We start from the raw sequence: 26,996 nt of genomic DNA, 5'->3' as shown, positions 1-26,996 counted from the left end.
ACTTGGACTTTTTTGTTGTGGCATTTAATGTATGTTAAATTCTCAATGCCAGTAGTTATTCTGATAACTCTTAAAATACCCTGTACTTGCTAGCAGATACTCAGAATGCATTTCTAAGGTTGCCTGTATTCTCTCTCCTGATGATCCGTGTATCACAGCTTTAAAGTCCTGTGGTTACATCCAGCCTTATGAAGGCTTAAATGCTCACAGCAGCTTCAGATGAAGTTCCCATTCATTGTGTCTGTGTCACCGTTAACCCAACAGATCATTCTTTTTCTCTTTCAATCTAATTTGTGGTTGTGTGTTTAAGGTCTTGTTTTTATTTTATTAAGCAGTATAAGTGCTGTAAAGCTAAAGAAGGATCCTTCTGCTTGCCTTTAATGTCTTTTAATTGAAATGAGAAACTGATTATCCTAAACTATAATGTTTGCTAAAGGTGTGTAGTTTCACTAGTTAATTATGTCACCAGTACATCGCTGTGAGGGATGAAATGCTAATGGTATGCTACTGAAACTGGCACAGCGAGCATCTGCACATCTTCCCACTTCTCCAAGTCCGATACGATGCTGATGGACACAAAGCCAGATAGCTGGAGGAGGAAAGCAAAACAAACAGTTGCCATAGGTACCGGTGACCTCTAGAAGTTAATTGTTCTCATGTAACCCACCTTCTCCCCAAACAGGTTTTGAAAGAGTGTGAAATTTCAGGATGTTGTATTCTTCTCGTTTAGGAATGGGAGGGTGGGAGGTCTGCTTATTGATATTTGTGCTGAGCAGACATCTGACACTGGCTGGGCTGAGCACAGATACACCCTTAAGCTAAGAAGATACATGAGAATCCAGCCAGGTCCTTCACCTGAGGCACTTTAAGGGATCTGGTTATAAATGGAGAAAGAAAGGCACGATGACAAGGTAATGCTGCAATTAGGAAAAAAGAGAGTGGGCATTTCAAACTAGTCAAAACCAGACAAATTTATATTATTAATGAGAACCTTTCACCTCCAGGTCATTCTATCATGTGCCCTCGTGGAGTTGACTAAATGAGTTTTAGGAAGATTTGGAAAGAAAGAGGGAATAATTTTTTACTTTTTTTTTTCTTTTTCTTTCCTGTTTGGGACAAATAGACCTGACACATAAGGAACAGGTGTTTGCACACAGTCAGAAGGATAACCAAGTTACTGGAGCTGTACTCCCATGGGCGAAAAGAGTGAGAGATGGAGACGTTAGATTAGAGCTTTGACATTCCACTTGTCTGCACGCTCAGCTTCAAGGGAGGGAGTGCTTCATTTGTCCTTTCATTGTCTCCAGATGACCCTAAAGAATAGTTCCAGTAGACTGAAAACTCATCTGTTTCTTCTCTGCTGAAACAAGCAGCTGCTGACACCCTTTGGTATCCAGGTGTGGGTGTAAAGGAAGGTGGCAACACCTCTTGTAGATGTCGGTCAGACATTCCTTCTAGGGAAAAAAAACCAAAAAGAGTGTTGCCCTGAGTACTTCTGTCTTTTAGTGAGTAATCATCTATCAGTATTAGCTGTGCTTTATTTTCTCCTTCTTCCTCTTCCTTCCTATATCATGGTGAGATTTCCAGCACTCAGCATTTCTGTGCGACTGTGATGTATCTAACACCCAGCTCTGTTCCTGGAATTACTCTGCTAATACTGGAGAGCTTGTTTATCACTTGTGTGATGAAGCGGGGTGCTTAGATCAAAACCTGCAGGAAAACATGCTGGTAGCCTCTCATGTCGCTAAACAGAGCAAACAAATCAAACTGACCGGAGCAATTAGTTTGCAACTAATAACCTTTATGCATCCTTAGGTGTTATTCACTGCTGTATTTCAGCAGATCAGTCTTTCATTATTGCAGTCTGACATCTTGCTTTATACACAGTGTATTTTTATTCTTAATTGCTTTCCAAAGTCTTTCTGTCAGCAGGTTAAGCTTTGGCAGAAAGTCTAGCTTCTGGCCCTGAGGAGAGGTTAGTCTTTGGGCAGGAAGGCTGTCTGAAACATGGAGACTTTCTTCCCCAAACTTAATAGTCCCTAATTTTTCAAAATCAGACTGCAAGATAGGGGAAGAAATTACTTTAATAGATATTTATCCAGGTCCTGAGGCAGGTGTTATCTAATCAATATTAATTATTTACTAGAAACAGGTTTGTTTTTTGTTTTGCTGCAGTCATCATTATTTAATAATGTTTCACACTTCAGTCAAGTCAAGATGCACTTTGTGTTGTAGAAACATACATAGTGCTGTTCCCATCTTCAGCCTCACTCTATAGCATGATCTCTAACAAGTGGGCTTGACAAGCAGGTAGGCAGAACAGCTGATGGGATGGAATAATGATAGAAATTGTATGGCTTAGGGCTGACTATCAGTGTAAAAATAGTGAATGAGGTGATGGTGTCTGAAAGCAATTTCATTTCCTAAGTCAGGTTGTGTCACAGAATGTTGCAACAATTCTGATTTTGACCAGAGGTTTCTTCCAGTTGTTATGAGTAGAGCAGGGGAAAGTACCAAGAAAACAGAGGAAAAAGACCAAGGAGTTGATTGAAGCTGGAAGTTCATCTCCACAAACAAAGCTGACCTGACATAGGAGAGTGAACCAAAGAGATCAAGTCTGAGAAACTGCATGTTTGTGGTAAAAGGGGGAAGTACATAAAGTTAAGTGATAGCAGTAAAATGATGTGGAAAAAGAAGCCAGTCTGCACAGTTCAGTTGGAATTGATAATGATTGAAGTGTGACAGAAACTGGTGCAGACAGACAGGTTGGTGTTAGCGTGCAGGAGCAAACTGAAAGGTTTTTGGTGAGAGTTTCCAAGCTCTTAAAAATTCTAAGAATCCTCAGCAATAGGGAGGATGGTGATGTGATCTACTCGTGTCTGATAAAAGCAAACAAAAAAAAGCAGCCTTTTGGCTTAAAAATAAAGTCATTAGCATGGTTTTCTCTGCATTGAGTCCTGGTTGAATTCCTGATGAGGCTTCCTGATAGCAGGAGGTTGTAACCTGCGTGTTCTTGTAGTCTCTTAATTGTTGTACATAAGTTTAAAAAAAAAAAAAAAAAAAAGGGGGAAAAAAAGCAAAAAGCTGTGCAGTGGTTGTTATGATATACGTATTGCAATAAAAGGTTATCTGGGTAACATCATTGTCATCTTGAACTTGTGTGTTCTACGAAGTTTGTCTCTTCATGCTAAAGAGAAATTGTGCTGCTGCAGAGCTATCAAGACTGTTATAAATCATTTAACTATGGCAAAATTCCATTGTCCTCTAGCAGTTTGGTAAAATAAACACTTAATTCATCTTTCTTTGTACAGTATAATACAAATTATCGTGCAACAGACAGTTATCTTAACAAGAACTACTGATAGTTACAGAGCTCCAGACATGAAGTTGTTGTAATTTGAACTGCTCTATTGAACCCTTTAAGAAGCCACAAACTGTATTTTATATGGTTTGATAGCAGAGAAGCAGAAATTCCGTTCTTTGTAAAGTCATCAAAACTGTCACAGGGCTATTTTTTAATACAGTTTTTCATCTGTTTCCAGTTACGTGGTGAACATAGGATTGATAGACAAGTTGTGCTGCTGTTTCCTGTCCGTTCAAGGCCCTGTTGATGAGAATCCAAAAATAGCAACTTTTCTACAAAATGCCACAGCGCTGTTGCATGGAATATGTCAGCTCTGCTTTGCTGTCAGTGGAAGGTAGGTACACTTGGTCTGTCACCTCTGTTATGTTCACCAGGCAGCAGCCAGCGGAACTTTTAACCAACACTGCATCTGTGGTAGTAAGCGAGCGCTGAGGTAAGGCTGTTAAGGGGCACCAGTCCTTAGTGACACAGTGAAGGCTGGAAGAGAAGCTCTGCTCACCCTTTCACCATTGAACCATAATTAGTTGCCTGCACTGAGTCTCAATTCTTGTAGGTTGTTTATCAGAACTGCAAGCTGCGTCCCCTTCACTCGTCATTACAGAGAGGGTTTTATCACTGCTGAACTTAAGCGTACAGTACTAAGGACTTGAAGTATTTTACTGTCAGCTGAAATCAACTCTTAATTGATTTTGTCTTTTAGATAGCCGAATTCAGTTCTTGTTCTTCAAGATACTGCTATCAGTAAGGGAATTATATTTATATAAAGTATTATTGGATCTGTCAGGGGATTTTTCTAATGCAAAATGCTCATTTCTGCAACCTAACCGGGGCTGAGGGGGATGAGCATGTGGCATATCTCTGCTGGCAAATCCAGACTGCTCTGTCTGCAGCCTCAGATGGCCCAAGTGTCAAAGTCAAAATTTCAGAGCTTCAGGGGCCACGTGCTAAAACCTACTGCCATTAGACTGCTGCGTGTTTCAGGGTAAGACAGTGCTGCCAGAACTTGACAGTGAATGCCTGAAGGGATGCTAACGTTGAAGAACAAGAGTTAAGAAAACATAAATTAAACAGGGCTGCAGGTGAGAGCTGTTGCTGGTAACTCCAGGACACACGGGCACATGGAAAAAGAACTGCAAGAAATATGAGCCCAAAGAGACCATCCCAACTTACTGAAATTTCCCTGTATGAAAGCTGCCAACTTGGCATTTTACATTCCAGGACAGCGCTGCCAAAAGTGAAACGTGTACTGAAAAAATTCACCTTTCTCTTAGTGGAATAATGATTCTGGCTGTGAGTCTGAGTAATATAATATGTGCCATTTCTGAAGCGGGCATATGTCTCACCCAACACACAAAAGATATTTGCTCCCAAAGTAATGAAATATTGTGCTATGCAAGTACTTCTGTGTTCTGTAGCAAAATATGAATTTTGGAGAGTTGAGCATTTTTCTTCAGTCACACCGAGAAGTATCTGATCTTATAAACAGCAGTGCTGGTGAGTTTATCCAAAGGTGCTGATTGTTGTCAGTTTTCCTGTTAGGTTGTTCCTTTGAGCATGAAAAGAAATGAGAGAAACGAACTTGCGGATTCTGAAACTGCTGTCTTTCACTTTTAGATAAAAGTTATGCTATAACTGATCAGACAGGCAGTTCAAATGCCTTTAATCACCTCAGCGTGCTCCTGTTGAAGAACAGAATGCAGTGTGATTCTGCCATGTTACATAACGTGCACAAGGAGTTCCTTAATATTCAAGGTGATTTTAATGGAAAAAGCTGCTGCCAAACACACATCGAGATGGCAGAAACAGAGTTCAAATTTATTGAATTCTTAAATATGTCACAGTGCTGTAATACATTTTGTGTGATACGTGATCTGCAGCACTAAAGGCAGCCTCTCTTTGTGAGAAATACAGATGACTCTTTCATTTGTGCTAACCAGCAGTAGGAAGCAGGGCGTCCTGTTCTGTCAGAATCCAGTATTCCTGATTCTCCATGCCTAAGCACCAAACTAACCACCCTGTTGTTAATGCGTTTGGAGTTGTTATCCAGAGGAAAAAAAGAAAAATCTGCTAAGTAGTGTCACTTCTGTGTTGCTGTAGGACAGAAAGTTTTGAAAAACAGGTATTAGTGTTCCAGGCTTTCCCCATTGTTGCAAGAGCAATTTGAGATTCATCTCCTAAAGGGATTTCTCGAGGTAAGGAACTTACTGGAGCCCCTTGATGATGATGGTGGAAGCATGTCGTTTATTTTGTTTTTCTGATAAAAACAGCAGCCTGTGTTGGTTCTTATATAAAATGTGGTTCTGTGCTCAATGCATTAGGCTGTATGTGCTCTTCATGCTGCCTGCAGTTTTTAGAGGGCGCGTTGTGCTGCTGAGTGGGCACAGTGGGGAGCTGACAGGACTTGGTCATAAGGCAGGTGGTTGAACCAAGACCACCAAGCTGTCAAATCTTCCACAGCCTGCAGCAATGAAATCCTTCATGAGCTGGAACTCATGAGCTGGCCAAATGCTGGGTAGCCTTCCTTGCTGGGTTCAGACAGCACCAGGCTGCTGGAAGGGTCCTTACTGCAGCTCTAACCAGGGCTATTCCCAGAGGGCTAGAAGTTGAACACGGTAACACACGTTCTAAACAATTAACAGAGCCTGTCCTCGGGATACAAAGTGCACATTTCTGGAGCTCAGACGTAGGAAGTGCTGTTAATGTGGACTTTCCTGTCTTCTCTACAGGACTTACATCAAAACCATCCACAATTTTGCAAGATGTTTCTAAACCAAACTCTAAATCTAGACCCGGTGTTTGCTTGGATACTGGCTTTGTGGCAAGCTGTTCTGTCAGGGTCCACCTGCAGGTCTTGATCAGGACCTTTGTGACAGGCAGTCCTCCTCCTTGTTTTAATGGAATTAGGACCTTCACTGTTCTGTTTCTCTCTCCATTAATTCATGGAGATCTCCATGTTGGATTGGTTTTAGGAAACATTGCATCAATAACAATGATTAGAGAATATCTTCAAATTGCAGATATGTATGTCAGCATGAAATGTTAAATGTTAAATAAAGTAAAAGACAAAATGTTGAGACATAAACTACAATACATTTTTATTCGCCTGGTAGACTTTAAAAAAAATAAATTCAAAATCATGATGTAAGATACAGTAAAGGAAAAACCTTAGTAATGTAGAAACATAAAGTGGAGGATTCTCAATTTTAGCATCATAAAAAGTTACTGAAATGAGGGAATCCATTCTGAACATACGTTATAAACTCATAGTAAAAGGAGGATTTTCTTTTCATTTGTGGTCAAGGTCTTTAAAAAGATTTAACTTTTATATTGATCTTTTCAAGTGTGAATTTTTGGTACTGACGAGTAAATGCTAGAGTGATTCTTTCAGCTGAAGTTTTGCAGTGAGTTTGATAGTGTTTTCTAAACACTGTAGTGTTTGTAGAAGATCATTTGTTGAAAACATTAGTAACTTTTAACCCTTGTTTTGATAACTATTGTAGGTGTATGAGAGATGAAAATAAGGCATTGTCTCTCAGTATCTTGAAAGTGCAGCATGTCTGGTTAGCAATATCTGTTTGCTGAGCAAAAGATAAACATTACATTTGACACTAAGACTTAAAAATTGTGGCCATGATGATGCTTAGCTCTTTTCTGCTTACCATTAAGAATAAAGAAAGATGTCTTTATTAAAACGAAGCTGAGCAGCTGACTGAATGCATAGTAAGAGTGGTACATGTAGACTTTCAGATCTGCCTTGCAGTCTGTGTTCAATTGCAGATGAACAGTAGCAGTGGTTAGGATGATGGCCTTGTGTCCTAGAGGAGTTCTTCATTGTACCTCTGCACTACTAGGCTTATATGTGGGTCCTGAGTCCTGCATACACACATGGTAGCATGCTTGCTTTGTCAGTATAACAGTAAGCAAGCAGAGAACATGGGGAGCATGAACAAAAATACTGCCATGCTGACCTGGCTGACCATTCCCAAAAAATTGGAGTGAAAGCTGAGCAACAGCTCAGCCTGTTGTAGGTCTTTCCCCTCATAGCAAGGGTCTTGTTTATGTTCCTGTCCCTTCCTGTACTCCCAGCCTTCATCAGATTTTACCCCTCCTTCCCCTGAAAGTGACTGGAAATAAGACTTGTGTCTTAGCTGTTCAGTTTTTACTCTGGAGGACTGTTGCCAATGTCTCCTTTCACCTGTGACCATCAGTAATATGTGCTGACACTTCCACCCAGGGCATTGTGTTGCTGTGGTACGTGATGCTGCACACTGGTAAGGTAGAAATCACAAAGCAAGTCAAGAATTCATGGAACTGCCAGTAGACAGACTGATCTGTTGTGTGAGAGCTCTTAATGAAACAGTGAGCTACAGATTGAATGCAAACAACAGCAGAAAAATAGCAGCAGTGGCTCAGTGTAAGGGTCAATCCATAATAATAATAATAACTGCTGTGAGGGAATGCTCTCTCTAAGAGCAGCACAGCAAGCTGACAGTAACAGACACCATGAGGGCAGTGAATTGTGCATGGAGAGATCCTCAAATCAAGAAGCTTCCTGGGATGGCAACTTGGACCAAGTTCTGCCACTTTCATGGTGCAGCCAATGTGTACAAGCTCCCTAAGCAGCGCAGCAAAATGGCATGTCTTAGCAACGCAGTAGCAAAGTTGTTAGCATCGTGTGCTATCCCAGAGCAGTGCTGAGGTGCATCTAAATCCAAGGCAGCAGCTGATGGATCTGGTCTACGAGCAGCAGCAGCAGAAAGCTGCAGATATATAGGGCTTGGTCCAGGAACACAGCGACTGTCACGTCACAGACGTGCAAGGAAGTGGGCTAGTTTCTTTCCAGTTTTATTACAGTAATTAAGATAATGCTTGTTTTGGCTGCTGGATAGCAAATCATATGCAAGTCTGTTTGAATTCTGGGTGTGCTTCTCACTGCTTCCAGCAGACAGCAAATGCAGCAAGGACTGCAAACTAATTGAAATTTCTTCTGGAAATTACTGCAGACTTTCAGACCACCTATTGAACAACGCAATGATTTGTGGCTTGATAATGGGATTTATAATTAGGTTTGGCAGGTGCTAAGTCCTCCTTATAGCTATTTTATTATTGTTTTGCCTCTTTTTTTGACGTTTCTTTCTCAGTAATAGAATGTAGAAGGAGAAAGTACAGATGATGGTTTTTAAATCCTAATATTAGAAAAAACAAACATATTCTAAGCCTCTTGAAAACTCATGTTTCCATTTGGCTCCCTGTTTTTAATCAGGAGTATATATTTCAAATATACAAACATTATAATGTATACCCTTAGAGGGGCTTGTCTGCTTGTTAGCTCAGTCCGTTTTTAAAACAATATATTTTCAGATATAAACAGTTTGCTCATATTGAAGTTTGGAGAAGTTGTAGTTTTATACTCGCTCTGCAGAGTCTGCTGTTTCTCATCAAGCTGCATTAAATTCCTGTTTTTAATAAATAGTGGTGTACGTTAAGCAGTGCAGCACCACTGTTTAATATCTCTTTGCTGGGATGCATATATCCATGCTTTTTAATTCTTAAACCTTTTTTGTAAATCGTGAACCCTCTGCCAATGGGGGAGAAGTCTCCTGTGGCAGAATCTGATAATCATAATGGCAGCCCATCATGAAACGTCCTGCACTTAATTTTTGTTGTATTTTTTCCTTTATTTTACTCCCACAGGTTGTTAGACCCTAATATAAATATTTGCCTGTTTTTCTGTGCTAAATATAGAGACTTGGTAGAAGTTTGGAAGCCTTTCCTTTCCCTTTCCCCAGCCTAGAATAGCCAGTGGAAAAGAATAAAAAAAGAAAAGAAAGAAAAGAATAAGAAATAAAAAGTCCTGTAAGTCTTCCCTTTGGTGAGCAACTGGGGGGGGTTGTCCATTCTGCTTTACTTTGGCAGCCCTTAGCAACACGGTTAACGTGTGGGCTCCTTTAAATAGGATAATCAAAAGGAGATGCCTCCGTAGGACTCACAGCTTTAGTTACATACAGACTTCAGTTTCCTGTGTGACAGAGTCCCTTCTTACTGCTGTGGGTTTTGTTTGTTTCCCTTCCTCTCGGCCTGTAAGCTGCCAGTTATCAGAGCTTTCCTTGGGCTTACATTTGAGGTGGACTAAAAGGGTTTTTAAAATCTGCTAAACGTATGGAATCCGCTGTTTTATGGGCTTGACCAGAGCAGCTCAGAGCAGCACACACAAAGCTTCGCCTTCCATTTTCCCACATCTCACATGTGTTTTTTTCTGCTTTAAAGCCCGCAACCGGTATGAATAACGTCTTTTACCTTTTTATTGTAAACATTTAGGCTTAAAGTGATTATAACTGACAGTTAAAACCAACAGGAGCCGGTAGCCTGTTCATACACAAATTAACTGTAATACAGGCAAAATCAAAAATAAACATTTTCAACAGTTCCTTCAGCCCACCAAACCTCACAGACAAAATGACTTTTTTTAACAGCTTTGTCCTGCGGTGGGACTGTGAAATCCTTGGTCTCTTCTGGGGGGTGGGGGTGGGGGGGGCGAAAAAAAGAGAGCATGCATTTCAAGTCATTTTTACAATTGACTTTTTTATGTATATTTTGATTCATTCACTGCTCAAAATGGCAAAAGGATTTCATCCAGCTCTATAAGCTTTCTCATATGGAGTTGTTTAAATGTAATGATGGAGTGAGAGCTGAAAGCAAGCTAACTTTAACCTTGGCTAAAATCAGACAACCTCCTCGTTGCACAGAGTCACAAAAAGCTGCGGGAGGTGTCATGTACAGCAATGAATTTGGGGCTGTCGTTTGAACACGACTGTTTTTCAGCTGATAGTTTTTCTGTTTGCTACGGTGGTTGAAGCTAAGATGGAAATAAAATACTGGTTGCAGAGGGAGCTGTGCTCATGTGATGCTGTGGAAACAAACAGCCTGCCTGTTGCAGCGGTTGGCACGCTCTGGCTGCCGAGTGCATAGTTGGGCAGCCAGCAGTGCCTCTTGGTGGGCAGCAGCGAGCAGCTCAGACTCAGCACACGTCCTGGGAGTGCACGGAGGTGGCCCTGAGCTGCTGACTGCCTTCCTGGTGCAGCAGGCCTGCTGCCTGTTCCCTGCTGCTCGCTGCAGTCTGGTGCGCTCACCTGAGGACCCTGCAGCTTCCAGCTGCTGAAAAAGGAGCTTCACGTTGTAAGTTGTGCTGCGTGGCTCCACCCAAAGCAAACTTAGAGCTCCAGGACTTTTCCTTTTTTTCTTTCTTCTTTGTGTCATTCTTTGCAGCATAGATGCTAGGACTGTTGAGTGTTACAAACCACAAGCTATTTGTGCTTCTTTTGCAGGAGGTAAGTGACATTAAATCATTATTTTAATCATTTGACTGTACTTTACGCTGTGTTTTGAATGTTACTGAATGTATCCCGAGCAAATGCTGTGCCAGGGCCTTCTGAAGCACTGCTGTGGCTGGGTTTGTGGCAGAGCCCCTTTAGGGATCCTTGTGAGTCTGAGTGGGTTGTTAAAGGCAGCCAGTGTTAAATAGTCATACCAGTTTTGGAAACTGGCATGAACTCAGCTGCACAGAGCTCTAGCTGAGGTCTGCAGTGGTCAGGGTGGTGGTGCTGAGTGTCAAAGGTGGAGCACCCACGTAGCACCCAAGTGCTGACGGGAGGGCAGATGTGGTACCTCCTTGTGTTCTTTCTCTGTCTTACCTGAAGATCTGGTTGTTTCTTTCAGACATTGCAAAGAGTGGTTTGATGGGATGTTTGCACAGTGTAGGTATCGCTGAAGTAGGACTGGGACATGAATGAAATCTTGGCATATCAGCAGAGAATGCTGCACGTGAAGCTTTTCAGTAACATCAGCCATGCACAGACTGTAAATAGGAAGTCATTTAGAAGAAATGGTACCCCTGCATGCTTATTTCTGATAAAATCTTTCCCTACGCAGGTGACCTAACTGATACAGTGATAGCATTCATCTGAGGTAACTGCTTTCTAAATGTGGAGCTGTAAGACAGCAGTGATGAAGGCAGATGTGTGCCAGCAGAGTGAGCTGTGCACAGCCAGGCTGTTCACTCAGGTTGGTGTACAGACAGATACGAGTTGCTTCTGAGACAAGTACTGAAAAGGCTGCATTGAGCTCTTTCGGTCAAGGAAAGCTTGCTGATCCTGGTCAGCAGGAGTGCTTTGAGGGTCCAGTCCAGTCCTTTCTGTGATAACCCAAGGTCTTGTCTTCAGAGTTACAGACGGTGTTAGATGGATCTTCTTTCCAGCTTGTCTCTTATTCTCTGTTCTCCCTTTTCCTTTTCTTTTGGTTTTTATAAAAGGGAAAGATACCCTCACCTAGTTTGCCCTTTTATCTTTTAATATGTATCATATCGCCTGTGGAATTTTCCCTTAGTAACAGAAAAAAAGAAAATAGTTGGTTCTGATATCGACATTTCTTTTCCCTTTTCCTTTTTCTCTTTTATTTTCTTTAAGATGCAAACGCAGTGTATCAGGTAAAGGTAGAAGGTTGGTGCACCATATATTCAGTGTCAGTGCTTGTTGTATTCCAGTGTTTCCTGTGAATACTTACACAGACCTATTGTGCTTCCACAGTGAAGTTCAGCTGGTTCACATGATAGTTCAGATCAGGACTTGAATTATGTATCTTCTTCTCTAAAAGGTATTCAAGACCCATCTGGACACCTACGTATGTAAGCTGCTGCAGGGAACCTGCATTATTAGTAGAGGCTGGACTTGATAATGGTCCCTTCCAACCCCTGCAGTTCTGTGATTTTATGAAACCTTGTGAAACCTTGTTGGATTATTTTGTGTGCTTTTTGTATTTGCATTTAACGTCCAAAGTAGCAATAGTCTTAGGTTTCACTACTTGTGACTTCCTTGCATCAAGCCTTTCAGACTTCTGTTTTGCTCCCATACAGTCTTCCATAACAGCATCTGATGGAAATAAGCGGCAGTGTTTTGCTTAACTGCTCAACCACTCCATTCTCAGATTCCTGCAGAACGATTTGATTAAGATTGTCTGGTCCGGATAACTGCTTTTGCTTCATCAGCAGCATGTCTGCTGCCATGCCCACCGCCCATTCCCAAGGCAGGAGAGGCACGGGCTGTGCTCCCACCTCTCTGTGGGGAGAGGAAGGATGGCCGTGGGCTGCTGGCCACAGGGGCGGCCTGCGTGGATCCCCCAGAAGTGCCCCCAGCTCTCTGACCTGAGAGCTGGCCGACTTCTGCGTGGTCTCTCATTGGCATCATCAGCCCAGTTTGGAAACAAAGACACCAGGATGTGGAGAAGGATATTTAAAGAGTATAGCAGCGCTGTAATTAAGGAGAGCAAGAGACCGTGCCCGGATTATTGAAATAATGTTGTGGAAATATTGTGGATTCTTGACATGTTAGACATCGGGCTATTTTCCTTTTTAGCAGTTTGCTTGTGCTCAAACATTTCCCTTATAACTGCTTCACCCTGGGCAAGTGTGTGCTGCTCCTCTTTTCAGACGGTTTAATGTTTCTTTGACAGATCTTGGAACATATTTGACAGTACGCGTCAGGATCCCACAGGGCTAACGGCGGTTCTTCAGGCTACGGATCTGGTTGGAGTCTTGCATATGCTGTACTGTGTTCTTTTCCACGGCACAATTTCAGATCCAAACACAGCCAGTCCTAAAGACAGCTACGCAGAGAACACAATCCAGGTTGCCATTCAGAGTTTACGTTTCTTCAATAGCTTTGCGGTTCTTGATCTGCCTGCTTTCCAGGTAACAGATGTTTTACAGCTTTTGCTTTGTGTGAAAATATTAATGACTGTGTGTGTTTTTGGGCTGACGTCCATCTCCAGGGTCTTAGTTATTTTGTGAATTGTCTGTTTTCTTGTGCACAAAATTATTTCTACCCTGTGGCTAATAGGTATAACCAAAGTGTGAAAGTTTGCAATACATGAAATGCTGAATCCAATCCATTAGTACTGGTATTCATAAAAAGGAAAGCTTATTCTGTAGGATAATATTTTGCTTTTGGAGGTCTTCCTTTAATTAAAAAAAAAAAAAAGAAAGAAATTTTATATATGTAACACTATATATATTTATTAAAATTTCATTCAAGAGCAAGAAGTAAATCCTTCTGATGAGAAGGGGCTTGTATTATAACCATAATTCTCATTTCTGAGTGCTTTCAGTAGCTGCTTGCACTGTATATCTCAAGCTGAAAATCACTTAATATCTAAACTTTTTCTCAAAGCAATGTTTTCCATAATTTATTATTCATTGAAATTAAAAGAGTCTTTTCTTACCTATTACTGGTACAGGAGTCATTTAGCCATACTAAGAATCTGTAAAATACTTCTCAGATGAATCGGCAGAGCTTTTATTTTATTCATACAAAGCACCTGGCAGAAAGCATTGCTTTGCTAAACACAATAACATCATTCTCATACCATTCATCAGACAGGTTTCTGTTTCATTCGTTGTGTAATCTGTGTATAGGCTGCACCATAACCTTCATCTGAAATGTGTTAAAACCAGGAAGAGCTTTGGAGGAGTAGAGAATTTTGTGCCTCCTTCCTTACGTATTTCTAATTTTTAGTCCATTTAGCAGCAAGCTTACATTTACTGCATACATCTGTATAGTTGCAGCTGAGGGATCCATGTAGTCAGTAGTTTTTCTTTTATGGGACACAAACTGTTTATTGGAGTTCCATGTGAAACAACTCTTACGTGCACCATTAACTCCCATTTCTTTCTGTAAATCAAAGCAGCTCATTTGTACAGCAGGCCCGGTAGCTCTTGGTTTGGGATGGAAGGTTTGTTTGTTGCTGCATAACAGTGTCATAGGAAGCGGACCAGTGTGAGTGATTTCCTTCAGTGCATTGATGCAGACCCAGGGAAGGTAATGCTGAGCTGTCTCGTGGCACAGTGGGCACACATGTAGTCTCAGCAGCCATCCATTCCTCTGTAGTAACAGGGTTTGTTTCTGTAGCATTAATACTCTGTACACCTGAGGCCAATTAGTGCCTGTCCCGACCCTGTGGGCAGGAGCAGACAGCGGAGGGAAGGAGCGTAGCTCATGCAGTCAGATTGTTATCTTGAAGGAGTAGTTTTATCGTGTAATAGTAGGGCCATAGAGTGGGGTTTTCTGATGAATAGAAGAGCTCTGGTATTCTTGAGTTTGTATTAGCACAGATGGCTCGTGGGTATATATTTAATTTAATTTGACAGTCTAAACAATTGAAAGATGGTAGTGAGAAACAACACAGGATCCCGAGCTGATATTAATTCTGGCTAAAAAGGAAGCATAGTTTCCTTGAAAAATTAGTTTAACTTCTATACACAAACTCAGGTGCCCTTTGACCCGTTGTTATCGGGGAGGGTTTAGCCCAGAGTGCCAGGTCACAGCATGCATGGGCTGCCCTAATTGAAGAAGGGTGGCATATGAACGTGGCATTTACATGGTGGTGGTAAACAGTTGTGTGGTAGGATTTGAAAATACGCTGAGCTCAGGAGATGCGTGAGCTTCAAGATGGAGAAACAGCCGCAGCTGAGTCTGGCTTAATTCTCAAGGATTCTGCTTTTCCTGGGTAGAGATTTTCAGTGTGCCGAAACTAAACTATACTGCAGACTGGGATTTATGGAGATGCAGTTAATGCAGACTGCAAGATATGAGAAGAAGAAAACTCCCAAATGAAAGAAATTCTCTCACAGGCCTGCATTGCTATTTCATTAGAGTTAGTAGACTGTCATGCTCATTCTTTGTGCTTTAGTTTTCCCCTTTGACCTTGTGTCGTTCTGTCTGTTTGACATGTTTATTAAATAGAGGCTGTAGGCTGTGCAGATAAAATCTAATTCAGAATCTCCACATTACAGCCATTTGACTACTTTTTAAAAGTACCCCAAAAAGCTGTACAGCTGACTGTTCTCTCCTTTTGGATGTTTCTAACTTTTTTCATGTTTGCAAACTAATTACGTATTAATCTTTGTATTCCATTCAGAGCAGGAGTTATTAATGCAAAATGCATTCTGCAAAAATGATGTGATTTCTTTTGCTGCTTACTAGGAAATATCATTAGCATTAAGTTTTCCTGGAACGTATAATGTAAGTCAAATGGAACAGTCAACTTAATGCTACACTGCATGTCAGCTAGGCAGAATCCAGTTTTCCTGTGTCCCTTCAGAGTTTGAATTTACTCTCATTTGTCTGGCTTTTAATGTTACAGTTCAGTTGTAAGTGCAAGCTACTGAATGAAACAAGAGATCCGATTCCATCCTCCGAAAAATCTCATTGCAGCCAAAAATGCAGTCAGTACTTTCTCCCAAATTTATGTCACTGATGCATTGTGATGCGTGTGATTTCTACAACACACTGCTGGGCTGTAACTTCTGTTTCTTTACCTTTTTTTCAGTCTATCGTTGGTGCTGAAGGACTGTCCCTTGCCTTCCGCCATATTATCAGCTCGTTGCTGTGGTACTGTTCCCAGCATACCTGTGAAGGATTGCTACATGAAGTCATCATTTGTGTGGGCTATTTTACTGTAAACAACACAGATAACCAGGTAAGGCAAATGGAAAATGGGATCAGAAGTTATCAAGTGTGTGTTTAGCCACGGATCCCTCAAAAATAACAAACCCCTTCAACACTGTTTTGAAGAGTTGGGATTCCTGTGAACACAAATGTGTGCATTTACAAAATATTAGCTGAAGTTACACGTTAGGAAAAATACTGCAGTTTTATCATGGCCATGAGCAAGTTCTGTGTTCTTACACAGACAACAATGGTGACCTCGTGTTGATCATAATTAAACTCACTCTCTGCCAAGATATACTTAGCAAATATTTTTAATTCCAAGTTAACTTCTTGTCAGCTTGATTGGGCAGCTGTGGTGCCCAAGTACAACCTTGAAAAGACAGCAAAGCTAGTCTGCCATGAAGGCATGTCCTCAAAAACCCAGAGAGCTCTTCTAAATTTAAGCCTTCTTGTATCTTTCCAGAAGTAAAGCAAATACTGTCAAACAGACAGTGGAAATCCCTGTCTAGCTTCCTTCATTGTTGTTCACTTTTGTTAACGGACTCTGAGACTTCTCATACTAATGACAGTGGCTTACACAATAACCCAGGTGCAAATCTTCAAAATGATTTTGAATACTTTGGGTTTTAAAAGGCTCCCAGTTTCCTCAGGTCGCACATAACATCTCAGGGGTACTGGCACAGTGGATGTTGGCACTTGCTCTTTCCTTCTGTGACCCTGACTCTGGATATGTGAAAGGTGTGATATGGTGCCTACATCTTTGATATGATTCAATTTTGTGAAGTTATTTGTTGTTTTTTTTCTTCTCTCACCATGCTTGTAATAGTTGGTTCCCATTTTTGTTCAGCCTTTGGGTGGGGGTGCAGGATGAGCAGCTTAGTTCCACCGGTTAAATGGGACAACAGAAGAAAGAAGTGGCTCAACTTGTCTGCAAAGGTTAGAGAAAAGCTGTCCACGGTTTTTGACCGTAGTTGGAACATTCAAATATCCTAAAGTTGAAAATGCTGTCGAAAATATTCTGTAATCACATAATATACAGTAACGTTTCTGTGGTTTTGGCCACAGAACCTGAGGGAGGATCCTGCAGCCTTCCTTCCTGGTGGAGCCAAATCCCACTTCAGGGTACAGAGGCACTGCTACCAGCACACAGACTGTCAGGGCCCAAAGCTCAAAGTACAGCCTGGAGCCTCTCAGGAGCAGGGGCTGCCTGTGGGCAGTACTCCTCAGTATGGTCATTTTGAAAATCCACGTGACACCACTGCAGTTTTCTCATCCTCAGTGCTGCACCAGCAGTCGTGCTGGCATCCGGGGGTGCCAGCATACAGCCTTGGTTTTTCTCCACAGTTTCAAAATCTCTTTTCTGGCACACAAGTATAAACAGCTGTGATTTATTGCCAAGAGGACATGCAGCTATAAATGTGCCAGGAGTAGCACAGCAGTGGGATTTCCTACCAGCAGTGCCTGTGGAGCACACTGCAGTGCCTGTCACTGCTCTGCATTCTGACCTGGGGCAGAGGTCCAGCAGCAGGAGCCCGGCACAGTGCCATGGCAGCAGCTGCCCGTGTGGCTGCAGTCAAGAGACAAAGTGTGTGCATCGTGTGTCGTTCTGCAGGCCTCCTTCCCACTGGTAATCTCAGACTCTCCGTATTTCTCCCGTTACTCCTATTGGAGTGATTGTGCTGTTCCTGACAGCACTGCTAACGTTCCAAAAAGGCAGAATCTTACTCAATCAGGTACTCATAAAATGTAGGGAAGATTATACAACAGTGTTTTTACTTTTACTGCTGAGCACCATCATCATTTGCTGCTAAGCAGGTCATCATTCTCAGGTGCTGTTAGCGTTGTGACTTCCAATAAAGATAGGATGCCCTGACTGAAATGGGAAGTGCTTCCTATTAATTCCCTCATGGTTTAATTTTTTACTACGTTTTGAGCTTCCCGTTTTTTTTTCTTTCATTGTGGATCATTCGCAGAGTGCTACTAAAAATAAAAAATGGGTCTCGCAGTGAAAGCTTTCACATAGCAGACTTGAAATCCTGGAAAGAACTGCATCGTAAAAATAGATCCACGGGACTTGAGCGATGCAGCCAAACTTTCATGGTGCCTGGTAGCTCTTTTTATTTACTACTGGAACAGACTTTTAAAAAGTCGATAACTAACGTATTTCCCAGCAAACTTGCATTATTCTTAAAGCCAAATGCATTTCTGTTTGTATTGTTTGCTGTTTAAATAGGTCTTTCCCTCTCTAAATTTCTGTCCCTTATTACAAAGCTGTGTAAGCTTTCATTCCTTTGAACTCATAAAAAAAAAAAAAACCTGTTATTTACAGCTTCTGCTGTGCCTCTGTCCAACCACGTGAACAGGTAAAGTACTCAAAAGGCACACTGAGATAAAGAAAAAAAAGGGCATTCATTATTCAGAAGTGTGCAATTTAGAGAATAGATTTCTTTAAAAAAAAAAAAAAAAAAGTTTAAGAGATTTTACAGTCTGCGAACCTGAACATGGGCTTTCTGAAGCAATGCTGTGATTTTAAGTTAATTATTACTACTATGGAGTCAAAAGGACAATTTCCAAAATATTTCATGCTCATAGAGTAAAATCCTCCAAGAGCATTATGCATTCAGTGAGCAGAGTGGGATCTGTGCAGCACTTCACAGTTGGTTGGGAGGTGAATGCACAAGTCGGATTCTTTTCTCAGCACTCTGTGCAGCTGGCAGGAGCCCCGCAGTGGGTCCTGCAGATGTGTGCCGGCCTGCGGCTGGGCTCCCACGTCCTGCCATCAGCCCAGGCCCAAATGGTTCTGTCGAGGAGCAGCGAGGACAGTGGATTGCTAAGGACTGCATTCCATGGTGTTTTGATAGTGCTCGCTCTGTTTATTTTAGCAAGACTTTGATTTTGCTGACTGCCCACATATCGGCAATACTCCTTCCCATTTTTTTTTGTGCATTTCGTTTTAATGTCCAGAGAGCCTTTCCGAGGCAGCTGCCGTCACTGGAGAAATAAATCAGTTATGAAACTGAAAATTTCAGAAAGCAAAGTGTTCCTTTAATATTTTAAATGCTTCGGCATCATCAGTCATGCCTGAACAGCACTGCCTGTTTTGTCTCGGCACGTGAACTTCTGTTTACGATAGCGATAGACAGCCCTGGTTTTGCAGGACGGGGAGCTCTGCTGTGGTAGGCGCCTGCTCTGCTGGCTGCCCCTTCATCTATTAGCATCCCAAACGGGTCCCATGGTGCCAGGGGCAGGGCTGGACAAGCTCGACCAGCTTAAGAATAATGTCCGGTCTCAGGATGAAGCCGTCGCATTGTGCCACGCTGTAAGACCACAGATGCTAATTAAAATGTTCTTGTTAATTAAAAATATCCTATCCCATTACATTTTTATTCCCTTTCTCCGATTTAATTATTGCAATGACTATAATTAGCATGTGCTGTCAACTCGTTTCATTTACATATTATATTGGATAATTGAATGCGGTCCCGTAATTAAATTAACATGAATGACAGATGATTTGGCTGCTTTTACATTGCTGTACTGGGAATAGAGATCTTTCCATATTCATTGCACTTAGCAAATATTTTTCATTTGAAAAGTCATCACAAATCACATCCTGCGACTCGGGACCTCGTCTGGCAGGCTCTGAAGGAAGTTGCAGTGCTCGATTGTGCAACTTATTTAAATAAAAAGAGCTTTTTTCTTTTTTTTCCTTTTCCTGTTTGACAGACGATGTATTTATAGAGTGCTCCAGCAGAATCTCACCAGCTTCTGGGACTTGTGTGGAACAGGGCTTTATGCTTCTGAACTGTTGAACTAAAAATACGTATTTTTAGTGCATTGCAGAACCCAACACTTCTGTCAGAGAGCTCGGGAGAGGTGTATGCAGCTTTACATTTTTTATTTTATTCTATCTTATTTTTATTTTTTTTTTTTTACCGAAGTAGGAATTGCAGATACAGTTAAGTTTTGTGTAGGTAACCAATGCAATTGGAAAAAAAAAAAAAAAAAAAAAAAAAAAGATATGCAAACCATATGTCTTTGAGAAAGGGATTTTCATCCCAGAAAGTTTGTCTTGCAATTGCATTAGTTTAACTAACTTATTTGTCTGTCCTTCCGAACCTTTTATCTCCAGACAGCTGTGCCCATAGGAACAGTACACGATTCTTATTGTGACTTTGGGAATAACTGAAATGTTAATATTGGATAATGTTTGAAAACAGAGGTACACGCAGGTGAATTCAATAGTTTTTCACTCCTGGAGAATTTATCTGTATTGTACAGCCTCTAGAGTGTGTTGTAGAGCCTATTTCAGGCATGCCATTTTGCTTCACTTAAAGGCATAAGGAACAGTGAGATTATGGGTACTTGGGGAAGGAAATTTCTCCTGTCTTAAAAATATGTAATGTCACAAAGTAGTGTCACAGGTGTAAATACAGTGTTCAAAGAAACGGAGTTGTGTGGAAGGCACAATGTGGAAACATTCGTGGAGTTTATTACTGATTTGCATCACAAAGAAAACCCAACAGAAGTGCTTCTTACAGAGAGGCTTTCCTCTTTTTTAATTTAAATGACTGATTTATCGTTACATTTTCTGACTTCTTAGCATTTCTTTTCTGTTACAGATATTATTTCTATCATAAAACAGCGGAGCATTTTATTCCTCATTAAGTAGGGTGTGTATGAACTCAAAGTTGATTAGCACATCACATATATATGTGCTTGAGATGTGCTGTAAGTGTGGTTGCAAGTACTGCCAGGCTGTAAGGGACACTTACAGAGTGACTTCAGATTACAAACTGCCCTCTTCAGGGAAATTACTCTGTGCAGTTGACAGTGTTTGCTTTCACTGAGTTTCAGTGTGTGGCCCTGTTTGGTTGAGTGTTAGCATGAAGAAGGAAAAGTCGTTTTAAAATGTAGAGATCGCAAACTTGGAAATCCAAAAAACAGGGAAGCTTAGAAGAATAGTTCATAAAAATACTATTCAGAGATTCCATGGGAGTTGTTTACTGGCTACCATCATTAAACTTCCATTATTTGTGTTCTTCGGGGGCTGCGCCGGGACTGGAATGATTTTAATCTGGCAGATGGGGTTTCTAAAAGTAGGACAGGAGTAAAGGTGCAGGAATTGGTAGTTACTGCATAGTAAATAGCACTACTTGAAAGGAAATAGTAAGAAAGTACCTTTAAGGGTGTGGAATTGATGTTGAAGCTAAGTCTTTCCAAAAAAGTCCTTGAAAACTTTGAGTTTGAATTAAAAATAATAATAGTACTTGTGGGATAGCTGATTTCAGTGAGCAAATCATGTGAAGTTGTAGCCTGGACTGCCATTTAGGAGCACTGCAGCTTGTGAGCAATAAAAACCCTGAGGTTTAAACTCAGCATCTTAAAATGCAGTAAATTAAACAACTCAGTAACGCGTGCTTTTTTTTCCTATCAATCTTACACAGTCAGCCCACATCAATTCACTTAAGTGAAGGGATGTTTTCAGAAAAGCTGGCATTCCTCACAAGACAGAGAAAAGTGGAAATGCCTCTTGGGTGATTTGTCAGACACCTCTGCTGTTATTTGAGCTTCCTGATAAACAACAATCTTTTCAGAGCAACCGGTGACAGTGCAAGTAAAACACGAGGGGAACACAAGGGACTGCGTAGTTCACACTTTGTGCTTGAATTGTATTTCTATTGCTCCAAAATGCATCTCATGCCTCTCTTTGGTTTGGTGTTTTGAGAGACTGCGGGGAAGGAAATGCAATATGAGCAAAGACTTGAAATTGGTCGTGTTTAGTTTCAGTTTGTAATGGCTGATTCCTGTAGGAGCGTGAGAGAGCATACAGGAGTTGGTAGGAGAAATGAAAGCAGTTGGACTTATTGTCTTGTTTTAAGCTGCAAAAAACAAAGAATAAGCTTGGCTTCCAGTGTCATCAAAAGCAGTATTTGCACAGCTTTAAAGCACAGTCCATAACTAAAGCTTCGAGATGGAGAGGCCTGGAGAGAGCGACTGTCCCATGTCAAGGCCTCTGACGGCCTACACGCTAATCTTGGGTCAGAAAGAGAGAGAGCTTGGTGGTCTCAGCTTAATCCCCAGCAGATCTTTTGTCCACGTCAGAAACACACCACAGAGTTTGGCACAATTCTGTGTAATGAGCAGTTTCTTTCAGCACAGACCTAGGCCTGCCGTATTTTGGCTTTGGCCAGTGGAGATACGTTGGCAGCGGTGGCGGCGCAGGCTTGCACAACGCTTGCCCTTCGCTCTGCCTCTTTCTAACCGAGCGTGCCAGTCTCTCCTTTCCATGGAAATTAAATTTCACACCAAAACTTAACACGAAGCCTGAAGTCTGCAAATCTTTAATCAGGCCTTGTGAACTATTGTCTGTCTTGCCCAATGTGTGAAGGAACTCCCTGTTCTTCTCCTATAGGCTGGTTTTCTAAGTCTCTGCGGACCCCCGGTGACTGTGCCCCACACAGAGAGGACATCAGCCTGCTCTCTGTTCACAGCTTTGGGCTCCAGCAGCTGACAATTGCTGCTCTAAGGGAGGGAGCTCTTGCAAGAGACCCAGAGAAGTCTCAGAAACCTACATCATCATATTTAGCTCAAACAAATGAGTATCACTTGCTTGAAGTGATGCTGAAATATAAAGAAAGACTAAAATGCATTAAGTCTTGCATAAGTGAATGCTATGGAAAATCTGGCCTGTCTTCCTCTGCTCTTAGTTATGGGTAAATGGAAGAGAACATTTTCTTGCTCTTTGAAGCTTTTTCTCAGCCAGCTCAGCATGTCAAATGGCACGATGTGTTTCACAGTCTTTATTGTCGATTGGGTATTTTTTACAAAGCCTCTGCATTTATTGTGAAAGCCAAAACACAAGATGTACTGGTAATTAAAAAATCTAAGACTGCATCTGCAAGTAGGTTTTTGGAGTGTGACAGAAGAGGCTTGTTGCTTTTGAAGAGGGAGAGTGCTCAGTGAGAGCATTTTAGGCTGTAATATTTTAATTGCACCTTCTGGGGATTCTCACCCAGCTAGTTCTGCTTTCAAGGATGATGGCAAAAAGCTCTTTGGACAGTTATTTTGAACTTCTTACAGCTGAAGCCCGCTTCTCTCTAGGCTTTAAATGAAGAATTCTTCATTCACATCAGTGTAGTTTCACCTCTAAGGTTGGACCAGGCTCGGAGCACCTGGTGGAGCTGTGGGTGTCTCTGCTCATTGCAGGGGAGTTGGACCAGATGACCTTTTAAGGTCCTTTCTACAACTCAAACAGTTGTATGATTCTAAATGAGTGAATAAAGCGGGTGCACGGCCCAGTCCTGATCATTACCATGTTCAGAATCTTGTTTCAGGATCTGAGATGTAGAATCATAGAATGGCCCAGCTTGAAAAGGAGCACAATGCTCATCCAGTTCCAACCCCCTGCTATGTGCAGGTCACCAGCCAGCAGCCCAGGCTGCCCAGAGCCACATCCAGCCTGGCCTTGAATGCCTGCAGGGATGGGGCATCCACAGCCTCCTTGGGCAACCTGTTCCAGTGCCTCATCACCCTCTGGGTGAAAAACTTCCTCCTCGTATCTAACCTAAATGTGGCATGATAGGTTTAAGCTTACAGAATAAATGTGTTGCTCAATAGATTTGATGCATAATAACAAGCTCTTCTAATAAAAAACGTTTGGTCCAACACTTAAACCAATAAATCTACTGCTAGGGTATTTCGGAAACTTTGGAAACTATTTTCTAGAAAGTAATGATATCCTGGAATTTAACAACATACTTAATATATGTTTAACATTAAGCATGATTGCACCCTCACAGGTAAGTGTTTGTTTTTGTATCATTATGTTAAATGCTAAGATGCTGTTATTTTTAGAGTTCAGCTTTTCCTTACTCCTCTTTCTGGTTCAGGTGTTTGGTTACTAGTTCATCCTGCAGCCTGTGCGTGTGCTAAATGCCCAAGCAGCCTCATTGCATTTTAGAATTGTTTCCATTCTTCTCTCGTCACATTGTAATGGATCTGATCTTCTACAAGAACGGTTTACAATTATTTGCTTTTTGCTGAATTTAATCTCTGTATACTATGTTATCTTTTATCTTTGAGTGGCATTTTTTCAGGGATTTTACAGTTTTTCTAGGCTTCCCCCAAGCAACATCATTGACAAACTTTATAGCATTTTAAAATACATCATTGTTCTTGTATTTGCCATTTTCCTAGCTGAAATGCTCAGATGTTTTTGGGTGATTACATGAAAACAGCTCAGGTGATTATTTTTTTTCCTCATGTATGAACAGAGCATCACAAAGCACTCCATTCTTAACCCACAGAGTTAGCTCTAGGAGGACACTGCTCATAGTTTGGTTTGTAAGGAGAAAAACATTAATTCTGACCTCCGTTATCTGCATCACTTCTCTCTGAAAGCTTATGTGTGATGCTAAGAAAATAAACATTGACATTTTTCAAATAGGCCAAATTCTTATTTTAAAATTTGAATGTAACATTTTGGCATGTTATTTTTGCATAGAAATGGTGCTCTGGCTCCTGATAAGATGTTAGAAGGAATTTAGAACATTCTTTGCTCAGAGTCTTGCCAATAGTGGAGTTTGCAAAATGGAAAGAGAAGAGCTTGACCTTAAAACAGAAGAAGAGTCTAAGTGGTGACATATTCCACTGATTGAATGCTAGCAGTATGGGATCTGTTTATATAGAAGCAAAGAAATAATGCAGATCTAACTTTGAAGAGAAACTCTGGACTACTAATATAAAGATTTATTTCTTTTACCAAGTTATAAATAACCTTACATCAAACAAAAGCCTTTAACTGCTTGATGTATTCTGTGTAGTTACAAAGAATAGATGCACAGCGTTTCAGTTCCAGTTCAATAACGTTTAGTTGTTTGTACAAATTAGAATTGACTTTGATATAAATGATAAATAGAGAAGAAACATTAATAGTTCCCATACCAACAGTACAGTTTTAAGATCCAAATGTTTACAGTGGCCGTGTCCAAGTTTGGAACAGAGGGTCATGCAGGATTGTGGAAACACCAGGAGTGCCCCTCAGAGAGCTCTTAGCTCTTCGTCCACGTTGCTCTCAGAAGATTGCATCTGAACATGAAATAGGTTGCAGCAGAATACGGCAGTCCAGTGGAAGCACACATGTTACTGCTTTGCTTCATAAACCCCCGGCATTTTATTGAGGAGGATCTATTGCTAAAAATGTAACTCAGCTTTCAGATACAATGGCTGTATTTGTTACTTGGCAGCTGCGGAATACACCTTTTCGTGAGTAGTTTTTCTTTCCAAGAGCTGAGCAAGGTTTCACTTCAGGAAGTTTCAAACTTCATGCAGTTGAGATTGAAGCACATTTTCCTGTTTCCAGTTCACACGTTGCTGTGGTAACTTTGTCTCACTTTTAATGTGATGTAAGAACTGCAACCTCTACTTGGTACTTGGTCCAATTACTAAACAATGTCAGCGACCTCAGAGGAAATAATTGGAGAGATGAGAAATGCTCCTGCAGATTTTAGGCGTGCTTTCCAGGTCAGCCGATGACGCCTTATGGCTTTCCAAAGGTTCTCAGTAAATAGTAAATAAAACCTGAAACCATCAGTAGAACTCAATGAAATTCCGCTCCAAAAATCACGTTTCCTCTCTCCAGTAATCCTGGGCTGACCTTGGATAGCACACAGGAGTGAAAAGGTAACATAAGGCCGAACCTTTGTCTGGTTACTTGTAGTAAAATGTCTGATAATATTTAGCATATTTGCCTGGAAGCGTTAAAAACCATTCTAGGATCTTAATCTTTAAATCTCTGGAGAGCTGCTGGTGAATTTTTAATTCAGTTTTTCTTTTTTCAAACACTTGACATCTGAAAAGTATGCAGTTACAAGCTGGAAACAGAAATTTGGATTGTCACCAAAAATACTTCTTCATGGGTTAAAAAAATGTAAATCTTCACAGGGCAATTTGATTGAACTGCTAGCTCAGGAAAAATGAGTTGAAAAATGTGTCTCTAAACTTACATCTCTAATCAGGCTATTAGGGGTCTGAGGAGTATGTGAATCAGCAGTTTACCCTGATTTGGGTGATATTTGTTCCATATTTTTACATGCAATCATTCTTTCAACTTTCTGAGTGACGTTTGCAATTTCTCAGTGAAAATTCTGATTGTTACCTGTAGGATGTTTATAAACTCATCTACCCTACCCAGGTATGGTTCCAAAGACTGGAGGGTTCTTATTTTAATGTTCTTGTAAAATTAGCCATTGACTTGGTAAGGTTTGACTAATTTGACATGTAGCTGCTGGTGCCTATCAATCAGTACAGCAGAATCCTGTTAGCTAGGAAGATTTACAGCACAGCTTTGGACAGTGTTCATACATACACAGGTAAGTAGCTGTGTCTTCTGCTCGCAGTAGAAGGAATATAGGGAAAGATTGATTCAAATGCATGTTTTACATGCCGTGTGTGGTACACAGGGCTGTGAGATGTTCACTAAAACGTCTTTCTGTTGGTTGCTGCCATGCAAGTGTTTCCACAGTGTATGTGAGCAGCTATCTGCCTGTCCTTGGCAGCAAGGAAGGGAGCAGAATTCAGATTCTCATTCCCCAGGATCCACAGAAAGTTCATTTTGGGTCTCTGGAGCTTCCCAGGGAAGGAAAGAGCTGCACATTCCTTCCTCTACCTGGAGAGAGTCGAATCTAAGTTATTTAGGCCCTCGTGGTTTATTAGTTTGTCAGTCCTGTGAAGATCTGCTTTGCAGGGTGCCAGGAAGCAAGGGAAGACTGCTGGACCTGTTGTGGTATGGGAAGGACAGGGATCCAGGATGGAATAGCCTTGTGGCAGTCACCTCGGGTGCGTAGCCAGAAGCCTTATTTCAGTGGCAGGGTAACCCTGATTTCCCAGCAGAATGATGAGTTCCCTTCACAACTTTATTGCATCCCCAGTGCTACAAGGAGCTTTTAATTTTTTGATTGATTGTCCTTTTTTATTGCTCAAGTGCTGTGTGGCATATTGCTGGCTTTTGTCACTGTAGCCTGTTTTGAAAGACTGACTTTTATACTGCTTCAGATTTTCACGGCTGGAAGAATTGCAGCTAAATGGGTAAGCAATATACTGCATAGTCAATATTGGTCCAAATGGGCTTG

The 26,996-nt window shown here is 41.3% G+C and overlaps 1 protein-coding gene across 5 annotated transcripts in view; it reads left to right on the top strand.

Moving 5' to 3' along the window:
* Positions 1–26,996, top strand: part of SCAPER (S-phase cyclin A associated protein in the ER) — a 142,888-nt gene that overhangs the window by 108,057 nt on the left and 7,835 nt on the right. For all 5 annotated transcript variants that reach the window (XM_052671512.1, XM_052671509.1, XM_052671511.1 and 2 more), the window contains 3 exons: positions 3,543–3,698; positions 12,869–13,106; positions 15,743–15,892. In XM_052671512.1, coding sequence (XP_052527472.1) covers positions 3,543–3,698; positions 12,869–13,106; positions 15,743–15,892 — 544 coding nt within the window. The remainder of the gene's footprint in view (positions 1–3,542; positions 3,699–12,868; positions 13,107–15,742; positions 15,893–26,996) is intronic.

This window comes from Tympanuchus pallidicinctus, unplaced genomic scaffold, assembly GCF_026119805.1.
Source record: "Tympanuchus pallidicinctus isolate F22 unplaced genomic scaffold, pur_lepc_1.0 scaffold12, whole genome shotgun sequence".
In the NCBI taxonomy this organism is placed as follows: domain Eukaryota; kingdom Metazoa; phylum Chordata; class Aves; order Galliformes; family Phasianidae; genus Tympanuchus; species Tympanuchus pallidicinctus.
The sequence above is the reverse complement of the archived record's forward strand: the minus strand, read 5'-3'. Positions and strand labels throughout refer to the sequence as shown.